Genomic DNA, 26,524 nt, shown 5'->3' with positions numbered 1-26,524 from the left:
CTGGATTGGGAAAAAAAAAAAGTGGAAAAAAAACAAAGAAATAGAAACAGAAAGGAAAAAAATATTTTCCCCAGCCCTCATCCCATTCTCAAATAAACTTGTTATAAAGCTATGGGCTCTGAGAAAGCCTGAAAGCCTCTCTCAACACCCACTGCACTTACTCTCCAGTAAGTCTCACAATATCCAAAAACTTTGTCGCAGCATCAACAACTATTTCAATTCTCTCAGACTTTCTTTTCTCCTCAGCGCCACAGTTAATCACCGTGGCCAGAAAAGCTAAGAAACTTAACCTTATCCTTACAACAATATCCATCATGCTTCCTACCTGATTTGTTCTCCTGTTCTTATTTAATCTTTATTTTTCCAGCTGCTACTTCAGAACTTAAGTCTTCTCTTGGACCTGATCTTCCTGACTTCCATCTCTTTTTTTTTATTATCTTTGGACAGTTTGCTTGCCATGCTTCATGACTCCCCCTATACTGATTACACTTGGGTCCTTTCCCACAATTTCTACAGCTGCATATCTCATCTCCGCATTTACCACATATCACATAATCATGTCTACACACCAACGAGCTGTGTCTGCACTGGATGGGCTTGGGAACAAAAGCCCTAACTGATATGATCCAGGATACGTTGTCAGGCAGGATTACTGATTAGAAAGAACTCCAGATCCGTCCTTGTTCCCAGTCAGTTTTATTCCAGCCAAGTGGATTTCTCTTTCATTCGCTCTCTCATCACTGTACCTTGAGAAATCATATTTTTTCTTCTTTTTCCCCTCATGTCTCCACACGCCAAGTTGCTCCTAAAAGCCCAAATATTTAGATTTGTCTTGTGTTACTGTATTTAAAGACCTGCCAGTCAATGCTGCAGTAATAAGAGTTTTTACTACTAAACTGACTGTGGTGGAATAGGTATTTAGATCCTTAACTTCAGCAAAAGTACCAATACAACAGTGTAAAAATAGGCTACTATATTGGCCCATTAAAAAGAAGCATAATCTGCGAAATATACTTGTATTATCAAGTCATTATTCAGCATATTGCCCCCTGTGAGATTATATTATTGTATTGTATTAACATGTAAGAGGCATTTTATGACGTACCTGGTCTAGGTGGAGCTAATTGACTTATTTCGTATACTGTTGGGTAGATAATTAGTAGTTAAGGCTATAGTAGGCCTAATGCATTTTTGTTTATTTGTTTATTTATTTTGCACAATTTAAGACTACACAACATAAAAAATAAATTAATAATATACAGTGCAGGAAGAGGCACAAAACCCACTGGGCTTATCTGAAGCCTCCACCTAGAGACAAGATTAATATACAGAAATAATATGACTACTTAATAGTGATAACAAACAATCAGAACAAGATATATATAATAACAACAATAACAACACAGTAAATATATGCATCAAATTGTATTGGCCATGTTTTTTTTAATGTAATATCTTAATCTGCAAAGTAGCAAGTAGCCTAACTATAGCTGTCAAATAAATGTAGTGAAATAATAAAATAAATATTATAAAAAAATAATAATAATAACAATAATGTAATTCCCTACAAAATGTGGGGGAGTAATTAGGCCTATTAGCAGACAATTGTAATACTCAGTTAAAGTAAAATATTGTTTAAGTAGAGTATTTGAGTCTGTGTTACTTCCAATCACTTGAAGCAGATCAACATTAAGAGGCAAAGAGCAGCAGGCTGCAAACCCACAGTGTTAATGTTATGCAATAGCGTGTAGTTTGTCCCTGTGCACTTACCGTAGCCAATCCAGCAATGGTAGATCCTAAATATACCATTTCATGGCAAAGAATGATGCAAAAAATGAGTATGTAAACAAAACAAACCTCGTTTTGATTTCAGAAACATTATCTTTGAACACATGCTTCATTTATTTGTACACTTGTTGGTTAATTATGTGTTCGGGTCGTCAATGAGGATTTTATTTTGAAAGTACTAGCCGGAAGTCTTCTGTTGTTTACACTCTGACAGTTCAGAGGAGTGAGACTTGTTTTGAGTTGAGTGTTATATAGACAGTGAGTGACCTAGCTTCTGGTAAACATCGGACAATGACCTCCAGCGGCGGGATCCAGATCCCGAGCCGTCTCCCGCTGCTGCTGACCCATGAAGGAGTGCTGCTGCCCGGATCCACGGTCCGGTTCAGCGTGGACTCTCCGAGGAACATGCAGCTGGTCAGCCAGCGGCTGCTGAAGGGGACGTCTCTGAAGAGCACCATCATAGGACTGATCCCCAACACCAGAGACCCGGAGAGCGACTCCGACGACCTGCCAGCCTTGCACAAGTAATCAACATCTCCTTATGTATCGAGAGTACACCGTGGAGTCATGTCCTGAGTTTGATGAGGTGGTGTTTAGTTTGTGTTGGAGGTGAGAGACCTGCAGCTGACTGGTACAGGATGTCCAACCTGGGGGTCGGGACCCCCTCAAGTAGACAAACCTTAGGGGACGCCAGATTATTACAGGGATAAGGAAGAAAAAAAAACACAGCTAAAGTATAGTAAAGTAAATAAAGCTTTATTTATATAGCACCTTTTAAAACACATCGTTACAAAGCGTTTCACACACAAGAAGAAACATCAAACAATGAAAAACACAAGGACAAATTACAATGTGACACACAGAGACAATGAGAAACAGATCAAACAAAAACAGACAAACATACATGTGGATGAGGCCTATAGAAAGGCTTGCCTATAGAGATATAAACTGCTTAAAACAGTCCATAGATTCAGCAGCTCTAGTAGATTGGGGGAGGTGATTCCAGAGAGTTGGGGCTAAGACAGAAAAGGCCCGATCACCTTTTGTTTTGCAGTTTGAGCGGGGGATCGAGTATGGAACAAGTAGATTTTTCTCAAATCATTTTTTTGTGAAGACTAAATATCTTTACTTTTTAAAGCCTTAAAATTAAACAATTTGAAAAGGGAAACACACTCTTATACAAAAAAATATAGCATTCAACTACTATTAGCGAGGTTTTAGACCTACATGGACAACAATTTGGTAACAGCGTGTCCCAATTCAACGTAGCCTACATGCAAGCAAATTGCATACTTTTTCTTTTTACTTTTGAGTACATACTGAAGCTGCCCTTACAAAGTACGTACTGTTCCATGCAGTACAATTGGAACATGGGTTTACTACTTCGTCATAACATTGCACCTTGAACTTTGATCTCTTGCTCATATATCCGCTGGGCAGGGGATTGGGAGTCAAGATAGCCAGAAAAGCATGCTGACTTGCATACTGCATAATGCAGTAGGACATCCTAGTATTTTTTGGCATACTGTATTTGACATACTATGTATTGGGACATACAATTTTGTTTTCAGGCTTACTAAATAGTATGTTAGTATGGGCAAAGAGTATAGAAGCAAAGAGACAAAACGTTGATGCTTTTTTGACAACAGCCACTAGATGGCGCTGCAGTAGCGCTTCTGCCATTTTGGACTGAGAACGCCAATGAGTCCGAAGCCATGAATGTATAAAGAGACATCTGTAAATTGCTGCTCTTTGCAGATGATGTGGCTCTGTTGGCTTCATCGAACCGTGACCTTAAGTGCGCACTGGGGCGGTTCGCAGCTGAATGTAAAGCGGTCGGGATGAGAGTCAGTACCTCCAAGTCTGAGGCCATGGTGCTCTGCCTGAAAACGGTGGATTACGCCCTCCAGGTGGGGAATGAGTCTTTGCCCCAAGTGAGGGAGTTTAAGTATCTCGGGGTCTCGTTCACGAGTGAGGGAAAAATGGAGCGGGAGATGGACACGTACTTCTGTGCAGCATCTGCAGCTATGCGGGCGCTGTACCGGACTGTTGTGGTGAAAAGGGAGCCGAGCCGGAAGGCCAAGCTCTCGATTTACCAGTCCATCTACGTTCCAACCCTCACCTATGGTCATGAGCTTTGGGTAATGACCGAAAGAATGAGATCGCGGATACAAGCATCCGAAATGGGCTTTCTTCGTAGGTTGGCTGGACTCAGTCTTAGAGATAGGGTGAGGAGCTCAGACATCCGGAGGGAGTTCGGAGTAGAGCCGCTGCTCCTTTGCATCGAAAGGGGCCAGCTGAGGTGGTTCGGGCATCTGATCAGGATGCCTCCTGGACGCCTCCCTTTGGAGGTTTTCCGGGCACGTCCAACTGGTAAGAGGCTCCAGAAAGAGATTATATATCTTGTCTGGCCTGGGAACGCCTTGTGGTCCCCCAGGTGAAAAATTGGCCCCATTATGATATATCTCACTCTATTTAAACATTGCAGCAGGCTGAAATATTGGGAAATTGGGTTGTGTAATCATACGCATGCCAATTTTCCAAAACAAGTTGCTTTGTTTAGAGTATAAAACCTTGGTCTTCCCTTTCTGCTCTAAATACGGTATTCATACTCTTTCCCAAAGTATCAATAATGAAGGTCAAAGATCATTTGAAGATCTCAGAAAAAAAAGAAAATGATATAATAACTTAACCCAAATGGGAGGGCTTTGTATCTAATATGTACAAGAAATTCCAAGAGTTTACATGTCCGTCATTGGGTCTGGAATGGCATCTGTCGATTAATTGGAAAAGAGTTCGGAAAAATGTGGCCCTCTAACCTCGAAACTATAACTATCAAATCATTAATTTTAAATTCCTCCAAAGACTTTTATTTGACTCCCAGAAAACATTTCAAATTCCACCTCTGTCCTGCACCCATTTACACACTATGTACTAATAATGAAGTGGGAAGCGTTGGGACTGCCCAGTTGTGAAATACTTTTGGTCTGGAGTTGCACATGTGTTATCTGGAACATGTATGTATTATTATTATTAATACTATTTGTGGTCTGACATCTGCCAAAGTAATTGTTACTATTAAGGTGGAAGCCTCCCCATAATCTCTCATTATTATTATTATCATCATCTCTCTGGAACTCTCTATAGCTTGAACCAACGGTGCAAAGGGAAATACAACTAACCTCCTGTCCAAGGCACTGGAAAAATTAAGTTATATAACCCATACTGTGAAATAGCATCTGTGACCGTATACAGATGTTCATACCATTACCAAGACCTGGTCTACATTGTCTCCCTGTGGCAGTTTTTGACATTATTACTTTTAAATTTATGATTATCTTTCTATATATATATATATATATATATATATATATATATATATATATATATATATATATATATATATATATATATATAAAAGGTGAATCTGTTCAAAGTGTACCTTTTTAAAGGGTGATTTGTCAAGTATTTAATACTCTTATCAACATGGGAGTGGGCAAATATACTTGTTTTATGCAAATTTATGTATATATTTATTATTGGAAATCATTTAACAACACAAAACAATGACAAATATTGTCCAGAAACCCTCACAGGTACTGCATTTAGCATAACAAATATGCTCAAATCATAACATGGCAAATTCAAGCCCAACAGGCAACAACAGCTGGCAGTGTGTCAGTGTGCTGACTCGACTATGACTTGGCAGAAAACTGCATGTGGTTATCATTAAGTGGGCATGTTTGTAAAGAGGAGACTCGTGGGTACCCATAGAACCCATTTTCATTAAATATCTTGAGGTCAGAGGTCAAGGGAAACCACGTGGAAAATGGCCATGATAGTTTTTCCTCGCCCAAATTTTGCGCAAGTGCGGAGCGTTATTTAGCCTCCTTATTGACAAGCTACCATATATATATATATATATATATATATATATATCTTCCAAGTACCACTCTCTGTGCTTGGCTGCAAAGCCACTGCTAAACTGTACTTTTCTTGCAGCCAAGCACAGAGAGTTGGACTTTAACCTTCCACCAGCAGTCTACCCGGTCAGTCTGGTTACTAAGTAGCAATTGTTTGTCTCTGGATGGGTTGTCTCTCTTTCAACCACAGTTAATGGGATAAAAACTGTGGTATCCTTGAATAAGGCACTCAACTTGGCATCTTAGCCCTGCATTGTGACCTCCCACTGCTTGCAAATAGCTAGTTTAGATGCAATAAAGCCTCCAGGGTGCAGCGGGGGAGCTTATAAATTTTAAAAGACAGAAGACAATCTATGTCCCTGTCCCTTGTGTTGTTGTGGTAGACCACAGTAACATGTCATGGGTGTTAGGGGAAGAGAGGGATTAAATGCTAGTTATCCAATCATCTTTTCCAGTAAGCTGTACATGTGTCTTTGATTTAGAGCCACCTTAGAAGACTTCTCAAATCAGCCACCATCCATTCATACATAACTGTAGTCATCAAAACACAGGAATTTATGTCCTCACCACTGCAAGCCCATAATCAGGAACATGTTTTGTGTTTGTGTGGAAGGGTGAGTCAAGAAACATCACAAGAAGCTGGAGATTAGTGTATCGATGCGTAGCTACAAGTTGTGCAATGTCCTGCTGCACTGCCATGGTCACTCACAGTAATATTTTAAGCCGCCACTGAACTGTTAAGAAACTATTTGAGCTGTCACACGAAAAGAATTCCTGATTTTTGTGCCAGTAAAATGTGGGAATGTCACGTATGTCACGTCGTTTGACCAATATTGTCTTGCTTAAGACATTGAGGCCCCCATGTTTTGACAAGGTGCCAGCAACACTTTTCACTGAGGAGAAATAAAGACACGGGATAAAGATTTGGATGAAGCTGTGAAATTGAAAGCGCTGTTTATGAAAAATCAACTTGTGAATCATTCTGTCAACGCAAATAATGCTTTGAATAAATTACTGTTTAAGGTTTATTGGGTCCGGTACACCATGTGACAGCTAAGCTTGGCTCTTAGTGGCTATTGACGTGAGACTCAAATTAGAGATATCCAAACACTACAGTAGACCCGCCGATTATAGTAGAGTGGTTTGATCCAAAATAGCAGGTCTCCGAGAGGTTCCGACCAGTGAAGGCTTGAAACAATCAGAGTAGATTATCGTTAAGTGTAAAGTAATGCCGCTATGAAGGTCAGGACTGGCCAACTTGGCCGTGATTCAGCGGTTTGTCTGTCATCAACCACCTCCTCTGTCTCGCTCTAACCTTCTCTCTCTCACTCTGTCTCTCTGTAGAATTGGTACAGCGGGGATAGCAGTGCAGGTGGTGGGCAGCAACTGGCCGAAGCCCCACTACACCCTCCTCATCACCGGATTGTGCCGCTTCAGTGTGACAAGTCTGCTTAAGGAGCGACCCTTTGTCCTGGCAGAGGTAAAAAAACAAAATGATTCAATATCAGGCAATAGTTTATTTAAGATCAACAACCCTATCATTCTGAGAATGTCTCACAGTTAATGATTAACTTAAAGCTGCCATGTGGGCATGAGAGAAACAAAACGGTGACCCATTCATAGAAAAATGGCTGCATAGCGCTACTAGAGGTCTGAAACTCAACAGGGAACCTTTAATACTAGCCATCCAGTGAAAGTCAGTAAAACTGACCACTGTAACAAGTGTTGGCCAGTACCATAGGTTTTTTGCAACCCGAAGTGACACGAGAGGGTGGAGCTAATTACAACCGGACATTGATTAAGACATATTTAGGCGACCAGAATGTTACAATTAACTGTAATGAACTGAAAACACACTGTGAAAGACTTACAGTTGTAAGACGAAAACACTGGATATTTCCCAGACCGGACAACGTCGTGGTAGCCACCTGTCAATCACAAGGTAGCCATGCCCTGCTTTATCTTCTATAAGTTTATAGTTATTTATTAAGTTTAAGTTTTTTAATTTAAGTCCCGCCCCTTCTGGTGGACCAACATGGGACCTTATTTCAGAAAAATTATGAACGGTGTTTTTTGATCCCGTTTGAATAACTCATAGCTCATCTTTCTTTTCCAATTTAAGACCAAAAACACGTCATTCAGTATATCACAATGCAAATGTGGGAGACAGCAATATGTACCTTTCTAATTGGAAAAAAATTGCAGGTGGAGCAGTTGGATAAACTGGAGCAGTACACGACCCCAGCGACAGAGGGTGTCACAGCAGAAGACGGAGAGCTGGGGGAGCTGTCCCAGAAGTTCTACCAGGCTGCTCTACAGGTGTGTTTGTGTGGGTGTACCTTTTGTATATGCGACTGAGAAAGACAAAGAGAGGTAGTAAACAAGCAAAGAAAAAACTCCCTAGAGTACTTGATTAAGTTAAAGATTTGGCTCAATCAAGGGTGGAAAAAACACAAAATGTCCCTAAAACAATTCAAAATTTACTGCTTGTCGTCCTAGTCTACAAAACAGCGTCTTCTTTTTGGTGTTATTTTTATTTACATTTTTTTTTTTGCCATTTCAGAGGTAGGGAAAAAAACATTACTTAAATGATAGATTATGATAATTACAAAATAAATTAAATTACAGGAAAGAAGGAGCTTCTTGCCGTTCATTCACTGACTTCAGTTTGCAGGTTCCACCGTTCTGCTTATAAAATAAGCCAGTTACAGAGGTACTTTCTACAGAGACTGTCTTTCCAGATAAGAGCCCTCTACCAAGAAATTCTCATTCCTTCTCAGTTCCCATGTAGTTCCAGTAATGGTCCGAGATCTAAAAGAAAACAGATAGGTTTGTCCTTCAGAGATTGCACATTTACAGATTTACAGATGTATGTAAGTATTTACAGATGGTCTACATAGTTACAGATGTACTGTATGTACGCATTTACAGATTTGTCCATACAAATCTCCATACACAAAATCAAAATACCATTTGGAGATTTTCTTCACACATTTACAAATCTGATTACACAGACAGCGATTTTGAATACACATTTGCAGATTCCTGTACACATTCACAAATCTGAGTACACATTTCAAGATTCCTTCACACATTTACAACTCAAATTACGGATACACGAATTGAGATACAGTTACACAACTCTCCACACACATTTGCAAATAGTTTTGCTACAATAATGGCCCCATAGCTGGTTGCCTCCACAAAAAAGGAGGACTCCCTGCATTGTTAAGACCATATGGACCAGCTGTTGATTGCAAAATTTGTTAAAGGTGTCCTGTGGCGTTTTCCCACAAACAAACAAAAGTTATGTTTGTATTCCGTGTTACTCACCAAAACACTGTTTATCCTTAATAAATATAAAAAACTGTTTTTAAGTGTTTTAAATCACGCATTGCTTACATTTGTATTTACAAGCTTAGTTCTTCTTCACTGCCTTCACTGGTGCATTACAGCATTATCTTGGAACATTGAGCACACAGACTTCCTTCACGATGAATAAAGATCTTTCTTATCTTATCTCATCTTACTGTGTCAAGACCTGCAGCAGGTGCGTAGCACTAATGGAAGCCAAAATTCAAAAGTATTTGCAAGCTCATTCATCATTTAATGAAAAGGCTTTATCGTATGTCATTGCATTCACGATTTATTCCATAATTTATACCAGAATTCCTGGAACAGTCTGTATATGAACTCTGGTATGTCAAAAGATTATAACAAGAAACAGGCAACATTCATCTTATCCGTTATTGGCAAGGCGAGGCCAATTCATTTGTATTGCACTTTTCAACAAAAAGGCATTTTAACGTGCATTACATAAGAGAGAAAGGCATTTAAAGAAATATATGAAATAAACACAAAGCAATATAAAAAGACACGCATGAAGAGGATTTAAAAATAAATGAGTGAAATAAAATTAAATAGAGGATAAAAACATGCAATAAACTGATTGGTCATAACTGCAACATGCTGTGATGGATTAGACTTTAGCCTTGACAACACGTCTAATTGTGTCAATAAATCTAATCCGACCGTGTGTGTGTGTGTTTGTGTTAATGTGTTTGTGTGTGTGTAGTTGTTAGGTATGTTGGACATGTCAGTTCCAGTGGTGGCTAAGTTCAGGCGTCTGTTGGACAGCCTGCCCAGGGAAACTCTACCTGATGTGGTAGCCTCCATGATCCGCACCTCAAACAAGGAGAAACTACAGGTGAAGTGATGTGTTGGGTCTGTGTCAGCCTAATTTCAAACTAATTACTTACAAGAAGAAAAAAACAGGATGTGACTTATTTGAAGCTACCACCATATGGTGCCAATGAGAAACATGTCAAATACTACATACATTAGAATGGGCTTAATGTAAAGAGTTTTTTTCTGAAGTGAATGTATATTTGAAATCAAGTTTTTGTATCTCCATGTGTGCTGTGAAGGTCCTGGATGCAGTGGCCTTGGAGGACCGATTTAAGAAGGCTCTGCCCATGTTGACCAGACAGATAGAGGGACTAAAGCTGCTGCAGAAAACCAGGAAAAAAAGTCCTGACAATGAGAAGAGGGTAACAAATATTTACCTTTCTCATTTCCCTATCAACGACATCCGTATTCATATGCCTGTTCACCGCTCCGTGTCTCATCTGTTCAGGTGTTATCGGTGCGTAAAGGCGGAGTGTTTCCGGGCAGGCAGTTCAACCTAGATGAGGAAGATGAAGATGAGGACGGCGATGACACTGCAGCCTTGGAAAGGAAGGTCAAAGGTGCCAAGATGCCCGAAGCTGCACTCAGAGTTTGCCTGAAAGAGCTCAAGAGGTGATCTCGCCCTGATGAGCCGTGACATTTGTGTTCAGTAGTCTGTCCTAATTATCTCTGAAATGTATTTAACAGCCATAGTTTAAAATACCGTAGAATTGGAATTAATAGCCCGGGCTTTTATATGCTTCAACCACTGAACTCAACCTGCGTAGATATGTGACGGGCCTTTAATTCCTTTCGCACAAACCTCATGCTCCGAAAAGATGGGAAATACTATCAATATGATTATTTAAACCTGATTGAATGTTACTTGTATAAAAATTAGGCTATCGAGTAACATATCAATTATGAATCATTCATTTGATCTTGCTTCGAGACAGTGAACAACGCTCGTTTTAAGTCCCCTTGATTCTTTTGATTGGTGAACCCTTACGGACTAAAGGAATGTAAATAATCGAGGAATGGGCACATATTCAGACTTTATGACCACTTCTTCTTATTCGTTTCTCTTGTTTACCATTGTACCAAATAGTTTGAAGCTTAAAAGCTTAATAACGTTGACATTTCTAATTATTATTATGAATAACTGACAGAAACATTGCGTGCCCTGTCTTTCTTTCTATCTCTCTTTTTCACACACCAGCGACGCGGCACTCGGCATCTCTCACTGTAATTGACTCAGTCTTCAGTACAAAAGTCAACATTAATTGGAAAAAGATCTATGTAATCATTTACAAACTTCTATCAAACGAAACACTCTGCTTCAATTAACATTTGTTGGCGTTTAGCCTTTCAAAAACAACACAAAGGGAGGCACGCACCTAACGGGCGGTCTAGCAGCGATCAACAGCACCATAAATCCGAATGAAGAATACTTTGGTGCTTATGGATTCCATAAAATGAACTGTACGATTGAATTGTGGAGAATATAACCGCAATATTGACAAAAGCAATAGCACACTCGGTGAGTAAAAAGGATTCGGCTTTTAATTGAAGTTTTACGGTATGCCTTTATTTGCAGTAGGTTTCTTGATCAAACTACCGAGTCACAGTTATAAAAAGCCAATATTTTTGGTTACATAATGACACATGCCGATAGATCATGCACTAATAATTTAATATAAAAAATGTTTTTATGAGAACAAAGCTTGATTTGAATAAGAATCCATCATTTTAAAGCTGTTTGAACCCTTTCAATACTCTTTGATCCCTTCAAATCATTACTCAGATGTGGTTTTTCCCTGTCCACAGTCTGACCAGAGTTACATTTAATCTCATTCATCTTTATTCAGAATGAAGAAGATGCCTCAGTCCATGCCCGAGTATGCCCTGACCAGAAACTACTTGGATCTGATGGTAGAGTTGCCATGGAGCAAAAGCACCAAAGGTAAGCAAGCTGGAAGCGCCCATTGGTGGAGTCAAGGTCCACAAATCACAAATGTCAGACGCTTCAGATACTGCACGAGATCTCTCTAATACCACTACAGCTGTGTCTTTGCGCCCTGGCCAAACAATTACAAGCGTCATTAGTGTTAAAAATATGCGTGATGGCTTAAGCGTTGTTGGAAGCCATATTTTTTCACTTTAAATGGAGCTAAGCTGACGCTATCCCCCTGACACATGTTTTAATGCTAAGCAGTGCTTAACATGTGGTGACTGGTGTGAAAACTCTGTTGAATATTTCAACGTAATCAGTCTCATATTTTTTCTGGTGCGCTGCTTTTGCTTTGAAGCGTGTCTGCTGGAACTCTCTGTTGTCTTTGGACCGAATTAACCTCTACACTCCTTTTTTAGAGGGGTAAGGGTGGTTGACAGATGATGTTCAGGGGTAGATAAAAGGTTAACAGTATATGCCACATAGAAGTGGTGTACATCATCTGAAAGCTGGGAAACTGGAGATTAATTTGAGATGCAGCACTATGTGTCAAGTTGTAGCAATTTTTGGGTTGATACTATTTGTTACACCGATATTGTTGCAAAATTTAACAATTTGTTACCACTCAAGAATTGATAGAAATAATCAATAATCCCTCCAAAATACCACATTAAGACACCAAGACCTTAAAGAACACCATAGAAAAAGCCATGCTGTGAGTTGGCGAGCATGTCTGTTCTAGAAACTGCTCAGAAACCTCCTTATTGTCAACCCAAAGCCATCCATCCTCTGAATGCTCTAGGTCTCTAGTTTGTGGCTGTAAAGTTTCATGAGACTGTGATTATCCTATTCATGTGTGATGATGTGATTTTAAAACTTGACATCACTGTATAAAATGACCTGTGGTGACCTCTAGGATGATCACAGCCTCATGAAACTTTACAGCCACAAACTAGAGACCTAGAGCATTCAGAGGATGGATGGCTTTCCCAGGTAGATTGATGATAAGGGGGTTTCTGAGCAGTTTCCAGAACAGAAGTGCTCGCCATCCAATTGCCGAAAAATGCAATTATTGCAGAAATCTCCAAATGTCAAAAGCTTTTGACACCAACTCACACCATGGCTTAAATTAAATTGCTGCAACAACTTAATTCATTAATGTGTATTCATGATTTATCACTAGAAATTAATCTTCAGGTTCCCATTCTTTCAGATGATGTACACCACTTCTATGTGACATCTACTGCTGACCTGTTATATCCCCCTAAAGACCCCCCCCCCCCCCCTCCCTCCTAAAAAAGACAACAATGAGTGTATCGTGGGTCTCACAGGGTTAATGCAGCTTTGAATAAAGTACTTTTTCCACTTAGAAGCCTCACATCCTGTATCACTCATGACCAAATGTGAACCCAGAGTCATTTCCTTCAAAATTCCAAAGCGATAATAATCTTTCCCCAACAGAAACCATGCAAAGATCTGATGTGTTTGTGGTGGCCAGCCACAGTATCTGCATATTAGGCCCACTTACATAAGCACACTTGTGTTCGACACATTCTATTCCGCTGCTTTGTTTTGTCTCTGCTGTTGACTGCAGACTTCCTCAATAACAAGTAACCTCAGATCAGTGGAGATTTCAAAAGTTCGGGACAGGGTTAATATTCAGTTGCAGAGTCAGAGGTCATAGCGACAGTATGTCCGGCAAATAAATCTGAATAACTTTTTCATTGAACAATTTTGAAGGATTATCTGTCCTTTTTTAAAAAACTTTCAAGCAAACTTGTTTCTACTGTCCTCTTCTTCCTCCTCATTCTCTCAAATTACTGTTTCTGCAGCTTCACTAACTCTAATGTTTTCACTTTCTTTCTTTCATCCACATCTGACACACACACACACACACACACACACACACACACACACTCTTCAGACTGCCTGGACATCCGAGCCGCTCGCACCGTATTGGACAATGATCACTATGCCATGGACAAGCTGAAGAGACGCGTGCTGGAGTACCTGGCTGTTAGACAGCTGAAGAGCTCCCTGAAGGTGCGTCTAAAACATCGCTCAGTCCATTTAATGTGTCACGTATATTTATCTGTGAATTTCATGCCGCTGCTTTGTCTTTAGGGGCCCATTCTCTGCTTTGTGGGGCCCCCAGGAGTCGGTAAGACCAGTGTGGGACGCTCCATAGCCAGGACGCTGGGCAGAGAGTTTCACCGCATCTCATTGGGAGGCGTCTGTGACCAGTCTGACATCCGAGGACACAGGTATCATAAGATAGCAACTCTACTGGAGACTCTACAACAGTTTTCTGGAGTAGAGGCGGAGAGTTTGGAGGGTGGTCTTTGTTCTTAGGCAGCGTAATCTAGTTTCAGGACACGGGTAATTGAAAGATTGGCTTAAACAATGCACCCCTGCAGTGTGAGTATATTGTTTGGATAGTGGAGTTTACATTGGCTCTGTGGGTGTATTGGAGCACAGCGCTCTCTGCTGCTGAGTGGAACATGAGCTCTCGCGAGTAATGTTTTTGAATGACAGTTACTCACCACACTGACAAAAAAACAAGACAAATTAAACTAGTTTCTTTCTCATTTCTTTCAAGTTTTTCTTCTGGAGAGGGGTAATACAATATTTTTGTATTTGATCCATTTGTAGCACTTCAACACACTGGCTCCAGATGTATTGAAATCGTTTGGAACATCCTGCTAATATCTTGCCAGGGTTCCTGGAAGTCCACCTGTGTGTGATTTATAGTTTTTTTACAATTGCTAAGAAGCGTTTACCGTTTACTCTTAACACAGCAACTCACCTACATTACACAATTATTAGTATTATAGTAATTTTGGTTGAGTGTCAAATGTGTACATTGCTGGCAACACACTAAAAGTGAATGAGTCATCTTTACTTCATAGAATGTATAGTAGGAAAAAAATAGTAAGTGACAGAATTGCTGCAGTAAAAGCTGTTTTAGCAACATGAAATTGCTGCCAGTGATAAAAAAGAAATCCTACATACATTGCCTTTGATTCCAAATGTTTAAAAATGAAAAACACAAATTCAGTAAAAAAGGCACAGAAGGGGAAAATAAAACACAAAATGCACATTCCTGTTCTAATCTATACGATCTTTAGATTTTGGCCACATGTTCTCGTCCACGTCAGATCTTATGTCTTTTCTGGTTATGCACTTTGGGTGGAAACGCTTGGCATGCCTCATCCACCCCAGCCCATGGTCTATTTTACACATTGAATCATAAATCAGCTATTTCTCAATGTTTCAATCGTCTGTCCATTCTAAAATGCTCACCAGCTGTTTCAATACAGCTTTTGGGCTGCTGATGTTGCAGAAGTAGTGGCTCTATACTATATGTAAGGTTTTCAACTAGGGCTGTCAAAGTTAATGCAATAATATCGCGTTAACGCAAATTTGTTTTAACGACACTAACTACGCATCATATGAAACTAGAAAACCTGAGGAATCCATTGGTACCTACGAGTCTCCCCTTTACAGACATGCCCACTTTATAATGATCACATGCAGTATGGGGCAAGTCATAGCAAAGTCAGCTCACTGACACACTGACAGCTGTTGTTGCCTGTTGGGCTGCAGTTTGAAATGTTATGATTTGAACATTGTTTTTTATGCTAAATGCAGTACCTGTGAGGGTTTCTGGACAATATTTATCATTGTTTTGTGTTGTTAATTGATTCCAATAATAAATATATACATGTGCATTTGCATAAAGCAAGAATATTTGTCCACTCCCATGTTGATAAGAGTATTAAATACGATGGAACGTGCTGCTCGCGTTGGTCACGGAGAACTCTGTCTGCATTCTATTATTATCTTTGCTTTGGTAATGCAATAACAGCGGGACCAGCGTGTCGACCTGGCATGGCAAATAAAAAGAAAGTAGACATTATATTTCTGCACTTTTCTGTTGTCATTATTTATTTATTGCTCCTGTCTCCAGACGCACATACGTAGGGAGCATGCCCGGCCGCATCATCAACGGTTTGAAGACGGTGGCCGTCAATAATCCTGTGTTCCTCCTGGACGAGGTGGACAAGCTGGGGAAGAGCCTGCAAGGAGACCCGGCAGCTGCACTGCTAGAGGTCAGCTCTGTTTTTCCTCTCCCAGATGACTTGTGTCGCAGTAATTACGGAAGAGGATTACGGCCACATGTGAAAAATTGATTTGAGTTCTAATCCTCTTCTGTAATTACCAGATGTTTTCCCTGTTTTTTAATACCTACCATACTCTCAACTTAAAGGGTAACTTCTGTATTTTTCAAACTGGGCCCTATTTTCCCATGTGTTTGTGTGTTAAGCTAAGTTCACACTACACAACTTTCAAAGTCTTCAGATCGCTGTACTGTTCACACTTGCTGTCTTGTAATTGTGAGTCTTTAAGTCGTTGTGGTTTTCACACTACATGACTGACAGGCGACAGGGGGTCACACAGTACAAGACTAGCTAACTACACCGAACTAGCTAACTAACTAGACAGACAAACTGTCAGACGGAAACAGATTTATCGGTTTGCTGCTGCTCAGATGCAAACGAGCATGAGTGCGCCTGCACAAGCTCGGAGGATGACATATGACCTGCAGCTTCTACTATAGTCATGCGTCATTTTCCCGTTATACCAACAACCTTCTTTTTTTCTAATCAACTTAGTCAGGAAATGACTCAAATAAATATCATAGAAATGCCAAAATACACTGGAGGGTAGCTTTAACCTACTGGTTAACTTTAACCTTAACCATTTGTTTTGCTTCCCTTTAATGTATATGTTCACCTGTTTAATTTGTAAACCAATTCATGATACTAAAAACACACCCACTGAAACGGTCTCTACATGTTCCCTTAGGTCCTGGACCCGGAGCAGAACCACAGCTTTACGGACCATTACCTCAACGTGGCCTTTGACCTCTCCCAAGTGCTCTTTATTGCCACTGCAAACACCACAGCGACCATTCCCCCTGCCCTGCTGGACAGGATGGAGGTGCTGCAGGTACCAGGTGGGTTCACGTGCAGAGAGACACTCTCAGGAATCATCTCCGAAGTTTCCATTTGATCTGGAAGCCAAACTCTTTCTCTGGTGGCATAACTAATCCCAGGCATCTGTGTAATTGAGTTTTCTGCAGTGTAGTCAGGAAACAGATGAAACAACTCCCATGTCCAGCTGCGTATCCAATCACACACCCCAACCACTCAATTTATTACTGAAAAAGGCATTCATAGGTTGTATTACTGTTAGATATAAAGATAGTATGTGTGAATATTATTTGTTAATTCCTTCAAATGTCTAAGTAGTAGTTTGTTACTTATTCACATGATATAGTCCATATTCTTTGCACTGGCTGTGCATTTATCTGTCACCATGAACTGCTCCAAACTTGATGCTCTAACATGAAGATGAGTTTTTCTGAACCAAACGACACCTTTATTATCACCACAGTTTGATGGCAAAATCTATTATCCCCTATAACATATAACAATGTTGTGTTTAACAGTCATAAACTGAAGTATATCCATTAGGGATGCAAAACCCAACCGTAAAAAATCCAAGCGTTCAACGACGTACAAACCGAACTGTGAGCTTGTTGAACTGTTGCTCCACTAAATACAGGCCAGCCTCTTATCTGATGAGGTGCCAGAGACATAGAAGAGGCAATTATCAGAACATAGGCCTACTTCACCGTTAAATAGCCTGCCTTATATCATGTATAAAATCAGTGTTATGGCTTCATATAATATAGAAATATCATTCATAATCAGTAAATCTAAAAATGTTTTTCTTCTCCCTAATGTGCAAAAGAAACTGAACCTTGATCCAAAAACCACAATACAAACCGAGCCTTGGACTTGTTGAACCGTTGCATCACTAATATCCATATATCTCAGTCCAAGATTGAAATATTCCTGCATTCAATCCAAGTGAAAATGTTTAGGAGACTGAGACAAATGAACTGTCGAAGATAACTTCTGTTATTACCTCAAGTACAGATATTTCTTTGGAAAAGTGTCTTGTATCTGCTCAATGTGCTCCTCCCATACTGACCCGACCAGCTACAGTATCCTGCAACTTCAGTCCCTACTCTCTTAGTTTTGATTTTGTTTTACTGTTTTTATTGAGTTTTTCATACGTACACAGTGTGCAGACACAGCAGGGATGACATAATGAATGGAGAAAACTAAATAAATAAAACTAAACAAGCAAACAACAACAAAACAAAACAGCAAAAAGACAACGGACACTCTCAAGAGTGAATATTTGTAAGTATTTAGACCACTGATCTTCTGATATAGCGGTTTCCTAACAAATTTTCCCAGTTTTCGGTTATCATTGAGAGTGACAAATATAGCTGTATAAAACCTAGATATTGTGCCCTTCACCTTTGGTGTGGTTTCTAGGATTAAGAGAGAGAGATGTTTTTGGACGCGGGGAAAGGAAATTGAGTAAACTGACGGCGTAAAGTGTCTAATTTGTAAGTAATGGAAGAAATGATGTGCTAGTAGAGCAAACTCATTCTGATCAAATTACACTATTAGTTTGATGGACTCGAATTAACTAATTTTAGTGCACAAGTTTCTAATTCGAGGGAATAAGCAATAATTTGAAAAAGACAATATCTCTGGTTTTGCTGCATTGATTTAGATACTTACTACTACTGTCAGTCGTGAGTCCGACAACGTTATAAGAGTGCAGTAAGTCAGTGAAATACTCCTTAATCTGATTTACTACTTTAGTAACCTTGTGTTTCAGGCTACACTCAGGAGGAGAAAGTGGAGATAGCTCACCGTCACCTGATCCGAAACCAGCTGGAGCAGCATGGATTAACCCCTCAACAGCTGCATATACCGCAGGAAACCACCCAGGATATAATCAGCAGGTAATCACAAACACATTCATAAAAAAAGACTTACACAATGATTTAAAGGAAACTACTTAAACTCAACTTAGTTATTGAGGCACACAGACACATTTTGTGTGCAGCTCTTATTAGTAATAATATTTTCTGGATGAATTAATGAAGAAAAGTGGCTAACTTTAAATGTTTTTAAGCATGTTGATATTGTGATGTTTTTCTGCCTTAAAGTTGTGTCACGGTATTGACTGTGAAAAGTGGCTCCCATTGCAGACACTGTCCAGAAGATGAGTTGAAGTAGTGTTCATGACAACGGTCCGATTCTATATATCTATATATCTATATATAAATATATATAGCTATATATAGCTATATATATATATAGCTATATATATATATATATAGCTATATATATATATGACCTCAAAGCCAAACATTAATAATAATTGAATTACCACGTCTATGACAGTGTCAAAACAAAAAAGTAGGCAACATAAAAGTAAACTTTATGGCAGAACAGTCGTATTGGATTGTACTAGATTGTACAGGTGTACCTAATAAAGTGGCCACTGAGCGTGTGTGTGTGTGTGTGTGTGTGTGTGTAGGTTGCTTGTTCATTGAAGAGCTTCTCCCTTTATCCTGTGAAGGACGGACCCAGTGTGCGCTCCAGGATCTGAGGCTAACTTGGAATTCCACTTCTGGTCATTCAGAGTGTGAGATTAAGTTGTCAAGTGGTTTAATGGCGATTTCTTTTGAATGTTGAGTAGTACTTCCCTGGAAGGGTGACCTTTTGATCAGAAAGAACATCTTTCAACCAGATGACTGAGAGCAGCCTCCTTTGCCTGCAAGCATCTAACAGATGTGTGAGTGCGAGTGTGTTGGTCTATTATTGTTTCTTCTGAGTGGATTCCATATTATCATTGTTGTCCTCCACAGTGGTTATTGTTTCTACCACCATGGAGAGATTTTAGTCAAAGTCTTTATTTGGATCTCCTACAAATATTTTCTGTTTAATGTGATAAAACAGTTTACTGTGAGTTAGAGCTGGAAAACAAAATGATTGTTTTCACTATCAGTTAGTCTGACAATGGTGAAAAATGCAGATCACAATTTTCTGGAGCCCAATTTAACATCCTTATATAGCTGGTTTTGTCCCATCCCTAAATCCAAATGCATTCAAGTTACAGTGAAGAAAAGCATCAAATCCTGACATTAAAGAAGCTGTAATCAGTCTATCAATCGACTAGTCTAATAATCAGCTAATTGTTTTATCACTAGTGTGACTTCATTTTAATAGTAATATTTGTAAGTACAACCTACACAACAGCCTGATTTAACTATCTGGCATGTTTAAAAAGAAATCGTCAAACATGGAGCTGCTGATCCGCAGGCTTCCGGTCTTTTCAGATGGTGAGCAGTATGCTGCCTGCAGACCTCAGTACAACACTCGACACACTCCAGTCTGGTTACTATAGAAACACCCAACCGAACACAGCTTGGTGCTCATCTTTCGAGGGATTTTACTGGCTATATCGCATAAAAACACAAAAGAACCAGAAGAGGTTGAGGTGGTTTGGGGTTAAGGGGATTTAGTAGAAACCAGGCAGGTTAACAAAAGTGTCCTCACATACAGTATGTAGTATTTTTCTTTCTTCTTTGTTGATTTGTTCTTTCATAATGCAGCACTAATGCAAATGATCAGCATTTTCAGGCACTACATTCGCAGGTCAAACCAAGATGACCACCAATAACAGCATCTTTGAAATGAACTGCTTTACCTACTGTTTGTGTTCCTGATCTCATCTCTGACACACGCTGATCATTGATACACACCTTGCAACCGAAGCTGCGGCGCCAGTGAACGCTCATCCCCAACATAGTTGTATTCATCTGCTGTTTGTTTGTGTGCGTTTGTTTTTTTCAGTTACACCCGTGAGGCGGGCGTGCGCTCCCTAGAGAGGAAGTTTGGGGCGATCTGCCGAGCCGTGGCTGTGAAGGTCGCCGAAGGTCACAGAGTCCTCAAGACACAGGCTTCGACCCCTGAGGGCCCAACACAGCAGGAGGAAGGTAAGATCCTAATCTCTCTGGTTTCTGTCTGTCTTGTATTTTAACCAGACAAGTCATTAAGAACAAATTCTTATTTACAATGGCGGCCTGGCCTGGATTGGTGGGAGGTCAAATCACAATAACACATCTACTAACACGTGTGCCGTTGTAGTTTGAGACTAACCAGTCCTACCATCTCTCGTCTCGTCAACCCCAAAAAACACAACTTTCTAGTAAACAAACGCAACGAGCGCCATCAGACACTTGTGACTTCGTAAGTCCGTTTAGGGCTGTCAATCGATTAAAATATTTAATCGCGATTAATAAAAATTAATCAAATTTTGTATCTATTCAAAATGTACCTTGGGGGGAGATTTGTCAAGTATTTAAAACTCTTATCAAGATATGAGTGGGAAAATAAATCAATTAAGAACACAAAACAATGACAAAATGGTACTTCTCAATTGATTTATCAGTAAACATTGTAAACATGAGTTTTGCTAGTTTCAAGTCTTTTTCAATACAGAGTGATGTTACAGTCAAATAGACGATAAAGTAGGGGCGTTGTCCGGTCTGTTAGTTGTCTATGTTGTCGTCATAGAATTTTAACCCTTTCACAATGTGTTTTCAGTTCATGAAATTTAATTATAACCTCTTTGGTCACCTAAAAATGTCTTATTCATGGTACGGTTGTACTTAGCTCCACCTTCTCGCGTCACTTCTGGTTGCAAAAAAACCCACAATGAAACCAAGACGACCAAAATGTCGAACTCGAGGCTTCAAAATGGCAGTCCACAAACCAATGGGTGACATCACGGTGATTACGTCCACTTCTTATATACAGTCTATGATTAGCAGTGATGTCACAGTCTGCACACAACACTCAGTGTTGAGGAGAGCTCTCAATAAGTGAAAACATCTGTGTGGGTGTCCCATGGCCACAGAGTAACAGCTGATTAGCACAAGATGACGCTCGTCAGTTTGAAATGGAATCAGCAAAAGTGAGCAGATTTTATACTGCAAAGTATTAAAGGTGCAGTTATTTAGATAGAGACACTTGGGGAAAGAGTGGAGACAGACATTAGAGCTGGGGATCAACAGAGGATATCAGCAAGTCGTTTTGTGCTGCTTTGTAGAAAGCCCTCTGTGTTGCCAGGTAACTGATGTCACAGACGCAGCACAAACATTGGTGTGTGTAAATGATGTGTGTTCTTGTGCATGTATTTTGCATTTTTTCCAAGGGGACGGTGTGTGTTTGATGTCTCTGTTCACTGTTTGTAGTTTCACTGTTTGATGAATATCTGTGTTTGGATTTATGTGCATCTTTGCATAATGTCTGTGTGTGCATGCGTGCGTAACAGCTGAATTTCCAGTCTCAGTTACAGCTGTTGTCACCTCCCTTTCTCTTTCTTTCTCTCTCTCTCTCTCTGAGGCCTCACCCCCATAGTTCTGTTTCTCTGTGTAAGACGTGTGGATGGTTTCAGCATGCAGTGCATGTACATGCATTTTAGCAATGTGATTATTTCTCACAGTCTGCACTTGACTGATTTCCTCAAACATAGACGTAAATGAAAAGCGTTTTTTCCTTTAATCATTTAGCTGCGTGATTCTTGTTGCAACCCTGTCTCCCACAAAATGACATGCCCATACAACTAAACTGCGTAACCAAAATAAGTTTTGAGGAAAAGGTATTTTCTACCGGATTACTGTCGCAGTTTTAAACAGTTTTAAACACGTGATTAACGTTGCAAATGGAAACAAAATAAAACGAAAACGCAACAAAAATACTTAGTTAGGTTTAGGCAACAATACTACTGGTTTAGGCTTAGTAAAAAAAAGTATCATGGTTTGGCTTAAAATTACGTAAAAACAAAATGAACACGCAAGAAAAGACTTGGGGAAAGTCCTGTGTTTGTTGGACCCATCCGTCTCCCCTCCCGCCTGCCAGTAGTGTACTTTCTCGCTCACGCTCGATATATTACGTCACTTGCTCTGCACGTCGCTCGTTGTACTCAAGCCCCCAGGAACAGCGGCGGTTGTTGATGCCAATTTTCCTAGTGGCCAAATGGTGGTACTACAACTCCCGTGTCCGTGACGTGATGCCATTGGGGGCAAAAATACTTTTTCCCATATACTTACATTGGGAAAGAGACGTCTGTAACTCAACGGATATTTTTTTTAAGGTGAACCAACTTCCCAGTACGAACACTCGAATAGCCCTTATTTAAATCATTAGGTCCTAAAAGTTGTAAAATGCACTGATAGCTGAATCCAGAGTTATTTTCCTTCCTCCGTTCATGTGAATGAGACCCAGACCGTGACAACAGCGTGACGGCTGTCACCCCGTGACCGAGCTATGTTACTGTGCGGACTCTACTGCGCCTGCTCCATGGGCCCAATAGATGCAGAAGATCGCAGGAAGATCCGGGTACTTTTCCATTCGGAAGTCGAGCCATTTTGGCATCATGAATCACTGAGCAACTTTCATAGGAATGAACAATGCTGTATCCAGTTCTCTTTACACATCCTTGGTTGTACTACGTCACTCGCTGCGTCCGTCCGCAGACTTACAAAGGTACTTGTGATACTTAAAAGACGAACGTAATCCGCGACAAAACATGTTTCCTTCCAAACTTAATTGAGAATGCAATTTCGTTGTATGAGAACTTAATTTTTCAGGAGACAGGGCTGCTTCCAATGGAACCTCTAAGCCAAAACATGAGATTTGTATTAACATATGTTGTTGCTGCACGATGAATGTATGTCCAACATCAGTACTTTTCAATAGGATTCAGTTTATTTCATGTGTGCTCAGACAAAGCAGCGCCTCCAGAGATGCCCATAGTGATCGACCACGTCGCCCTGAAAGACATCCTGGGACCTCCTCTGTTTGAAATGGAGGTAAGCAGCAGGACACAATTACAGAGGCCTGTGCACAATTGATCTCTAAATATGATTTGTTTTTGTTCTGTGGCTGCCTGAACTTTGTAGACCGCTCTCATGAATATAAAGGCAGCCTGTGAAGATGTCTCACGGCTCCACAACAGCTGCTGTAAATAAAGTCAGAATAATGCAGCAGCTACTTTGAGGTGTCATCATACAGTATAATGTGAAACACGATACAGTTTGTCTTCTAGCAGCCTTCCATATTTTGTCTTTTTCATGCCTCTTTTCTTTGTTCTCCTGCCTCTAAACTTCTCTCGCCCTCCTTTATTCCATTTCATCTCCCTTCCCTCTCTCCCTCCCTTACTATGAGGTCATGTTGGCTTTGTGTTTCACATTCATTTCTGAATTTTTGAAGATTACAAAGTCTTTCTGTTTTGTTATGCCTCGGCGACAGCCATGGCCGGAGGCATTTTTGGGGTTTTGCGGGTTGTCCGTCCATCCCTACCATTCTCGTGAAGGAGGGAATTGCATTACATCTGGCACAGACATCCACTTGGACTCAAGGATGAACTGATTACAATTTGGTAATCAAAGGTCAAGGTCACTGTGACCTCACAAAACACGTTTTTGGCCATCACTCAGTAATTCATATGCTAATTATGACTATTTCACACATGTCTAAAAAGATAAAATGATGAAGTGATGACATTTTGGATAGGCATAGATGTAAACCCGCAATTTAGGCATACATCCGCAAGACGGTAATTCTAGTATTCTGATTATTCCACCAACAACTAACCTTGCACGGCAGCTGGATTCTCGCAATGTCACGAGATCACGTGAGAATCGTGGGTTCAAATGTCACACGAAAATCCATCTTGTCAGGCATCAAGTAATGCATTTGTGTTCAGCAAGCCAGTGAATGGACCAATCAGCGTCCAGGAGCTACTGCATTTACGGGCGCACAGAGAGGCGGCTGTTCGTTCTAAACAACAATGGCGGCTCCTGAAGAGGTTAGCGTAGAAGCTGCAATAGCATGAGTTATATCAGAACTGGAAAGTATTTCTTCATTGAGAGAAGAGCAAAGAACGGCGCTGAAAGCAATGTTTTTGCCTTAAGTCAGTTTCGCTTGCATTGGTTTGATTGACAGATGGTTCATCTTATCACCTGTCCAATGACGGCTTCTCAGATGGTTCTGTGAAACAAACCATCTGACAGGTTCAGAATACCAAACAGCTTTACAGATGTTTTGTGTTGGAAGGTGTCTGAGAGGCTCACCCTGCCCGGTGTGGCTGTTGGCCTGGCCTGGACCCCCCTTGGTGGGGAGATCCTGTTTGTGGAAGCCAGTCGAATGGAGGGAGAAGGCCAGCTCACTCTTACCGGCCAGCTGGGAGACGTTATGAAAGAATCAGCACATCTGGCTATCAGCTGGCTCAGAGCGAATGCTAAGATCTACCACCTCACCAACAGTGAGTTCACTCAGATATTGTACTGTACATGCCAGTAATGCAAATAATCTGCAACAAGTAAGTTGTGAAATAGGCTCAATAACACGCATTTCAACCCGACATTTGTGTGGATTTGAACAGTGGTGGGGGGTCCAGACCCGCTAGAAGGGACAGACATCCACCTCCACTTCCCTGCTGGAGCTGTCACCAAGGATGGCCCCTCTGCAGGCGTCACCATAGTAACCTGCCTCGCCTCGCTGTTTAGCGGCCGACTGGTCAGATCAGACGTCGCCATGACAGGAGAGATCACGCTAAGAGGGCTGGTGCTGCCGGTGAGTTATCCCATTTCAGCACATAAATAAAATGCAAATCCGTTTCACAGTTCTAACAGACTGGATTGGTCTGTTTCTTTCTCAGGTGGGCGGGATCAAGGACAAGGTCCTGGCGGCCCACAGGGCAGGAGTGAAGCGCGTCATCCTCCCTAAACGCAACGAGAAGGATCTGGAGGAGCTCCCAGCCAACGTCAAAGCCAACCTCGACTTTGTCACCGCCGCAAACCTGGACGAGGTGCTGAACGCCGCCTTTGATGGAGGCTTTCCAGGGACAGCCAGCACCCACACACAGCCTCAGCTCACCAGCAAACTGTAACACACTGATGAAAACACACACACTGACAGTGAAGTGATCCTGAATAGTCCTAACAGAGGTGAGTCTGTCATCAGCGTGGACATCTTAAGAGTCTAGCGTTATCGATCTGTAACCGTTTTAAGGTTCTTTGCTGTTGAGTTATTCATGTTCAAATGATTATTTTCCTATTGAAGAGATAATTTTAACAGAGTCAAGCCCTGCAGTTTAATAAACAAGTGTTATATTAACATCACTGCTGTAGCCAAGTCAAGTGGATGTGAACTGATTAATGCCACAGCACTTGTCGATTTAGCTTGATTGTTACAGTTTGTGGTGAAAAATCAAGGCAAAGCAATCTGCTGAGATGGTTAGTGTATGTGATGATGGAGGTTGATGAGATGTGTTCAGGTGACTGTGTTTAATCACTCACAATGGGATCCAGTGTAGCCGGATTTCAGCTATTTGGTGGATGTTTTACCAGTTCTTGTTAACGCAGATTTTGAAAAGTTTTTTAGCTTTGAACTTATAACCAAAGAATACATTTAGTTTGATCAATACTAACTGTATGTAGTGTATCAGATCCCATACTACCTGCCTGAGGTGTGGAAACAATTTGTCTGGACAAATATTGTTATTGTGACATAATCTTAATCTAAAATGCCATTTCTCTGGCAGAACTAATCAGACCCATTTAATGTCTGGAATCCTGTGCATCATGTAGGCCGACATTGTCTGGAGGGAAAGTGACAAAATGTAGTAAAAGATTATCAGACTAGTCATGACTGTATGCATTAATAAATAACATTGCTGGTTAAAA

General features: G+C 40.5%; 1 protein-coding gene across 2 annotated transcripts; it reads left to right on the top strand.

Moving 5' to 3' along the window:
- The first annotated feature begins 1,970 nt into the window (after positions 1-1,970).
- On the top strand, positions 1,971-26,524 carry lonp2 (lon peptidase 2, peroxisomal). 2 transcript variants are annotated; one of them, XM_074631967.1, is made up of 17 exons: positions 1,971-2,312; positions 7,056-7,191; positions 7,917-8,030; positions 9,787-9,918; positions 10,139-10,261; positions 10,348-10,511; positions 11,747-11,841; positions 13,754-13,872; positions 13,954-14,093; positions 15,800-15,941; positions 16,699-16,849; positions 18,598-18,724; positions 20,625-20,767; positions 23,562-23,647; positions 24,894-25,101; positions 25,222-25,412; positions 25,498-26,524. In XM_074631967.1, exons 1-17 carry the CDS (start codon positions 2,080-2,082, stop codon positions 25,726-25,728), a joined length of 2,535 nt encoding a protein of 844 aa, XP_074488068.1. In that variant the 5' UTR covers positions 1,971-2,079; the 3' UTR covers positions 25,729-26,524. The 2 variants fall into 2 exon arrangements, with proteins under 2 accessions (XP_074488068.1, XP_074488069.1); XM_074631968.1 differs by having other exon boundaries at positions 1,987-2,532.

The sequence above is a fragment of the Sebastes fasciatus genome, chromosome 4, assembly GCF_043250625.1.
Source record: "Sebastes fasciatus isolate fSebFas1 chromosome 4, fSebFas1.pri, whole genome shotgun sequence".
Lineage (NCBI taxonomy): Eukaryota > Metazoa > Chordata > Actinopteri > Perciformes > Sebastidae > Sebastes > Sebastes fasciatus.
Note: the sequence above shows the minus strand (reverse complement) of the source record. Positions and strands in the feature narration are given on the sequence as shown.

Bases quoted from the DNA above. Each gene is read 5' to 3' on its own strand.
- lonp2 (XM_074631967.1), top strand. From the start codon at position 2,080: ATGACCTCCAGCGGCGGGATCCAGATCCCGAGCCGTCTCCCGCTGCTG. The intron at 2,313-7,055 runs GTAATCAACATC...GTCTCTCTGTAG, and splicing joins GACCTGCCAGCCTTGCACAA to AATTGGTACAGCGGGGATAG. The intron at 25,413-25,497 runs GTGAGTTATCCC...TTTCTTTCTCAG, and splicing joins TAAGAGGGCTGGTGCTGCCG to GTGGGCGGGATCAAGGACAA.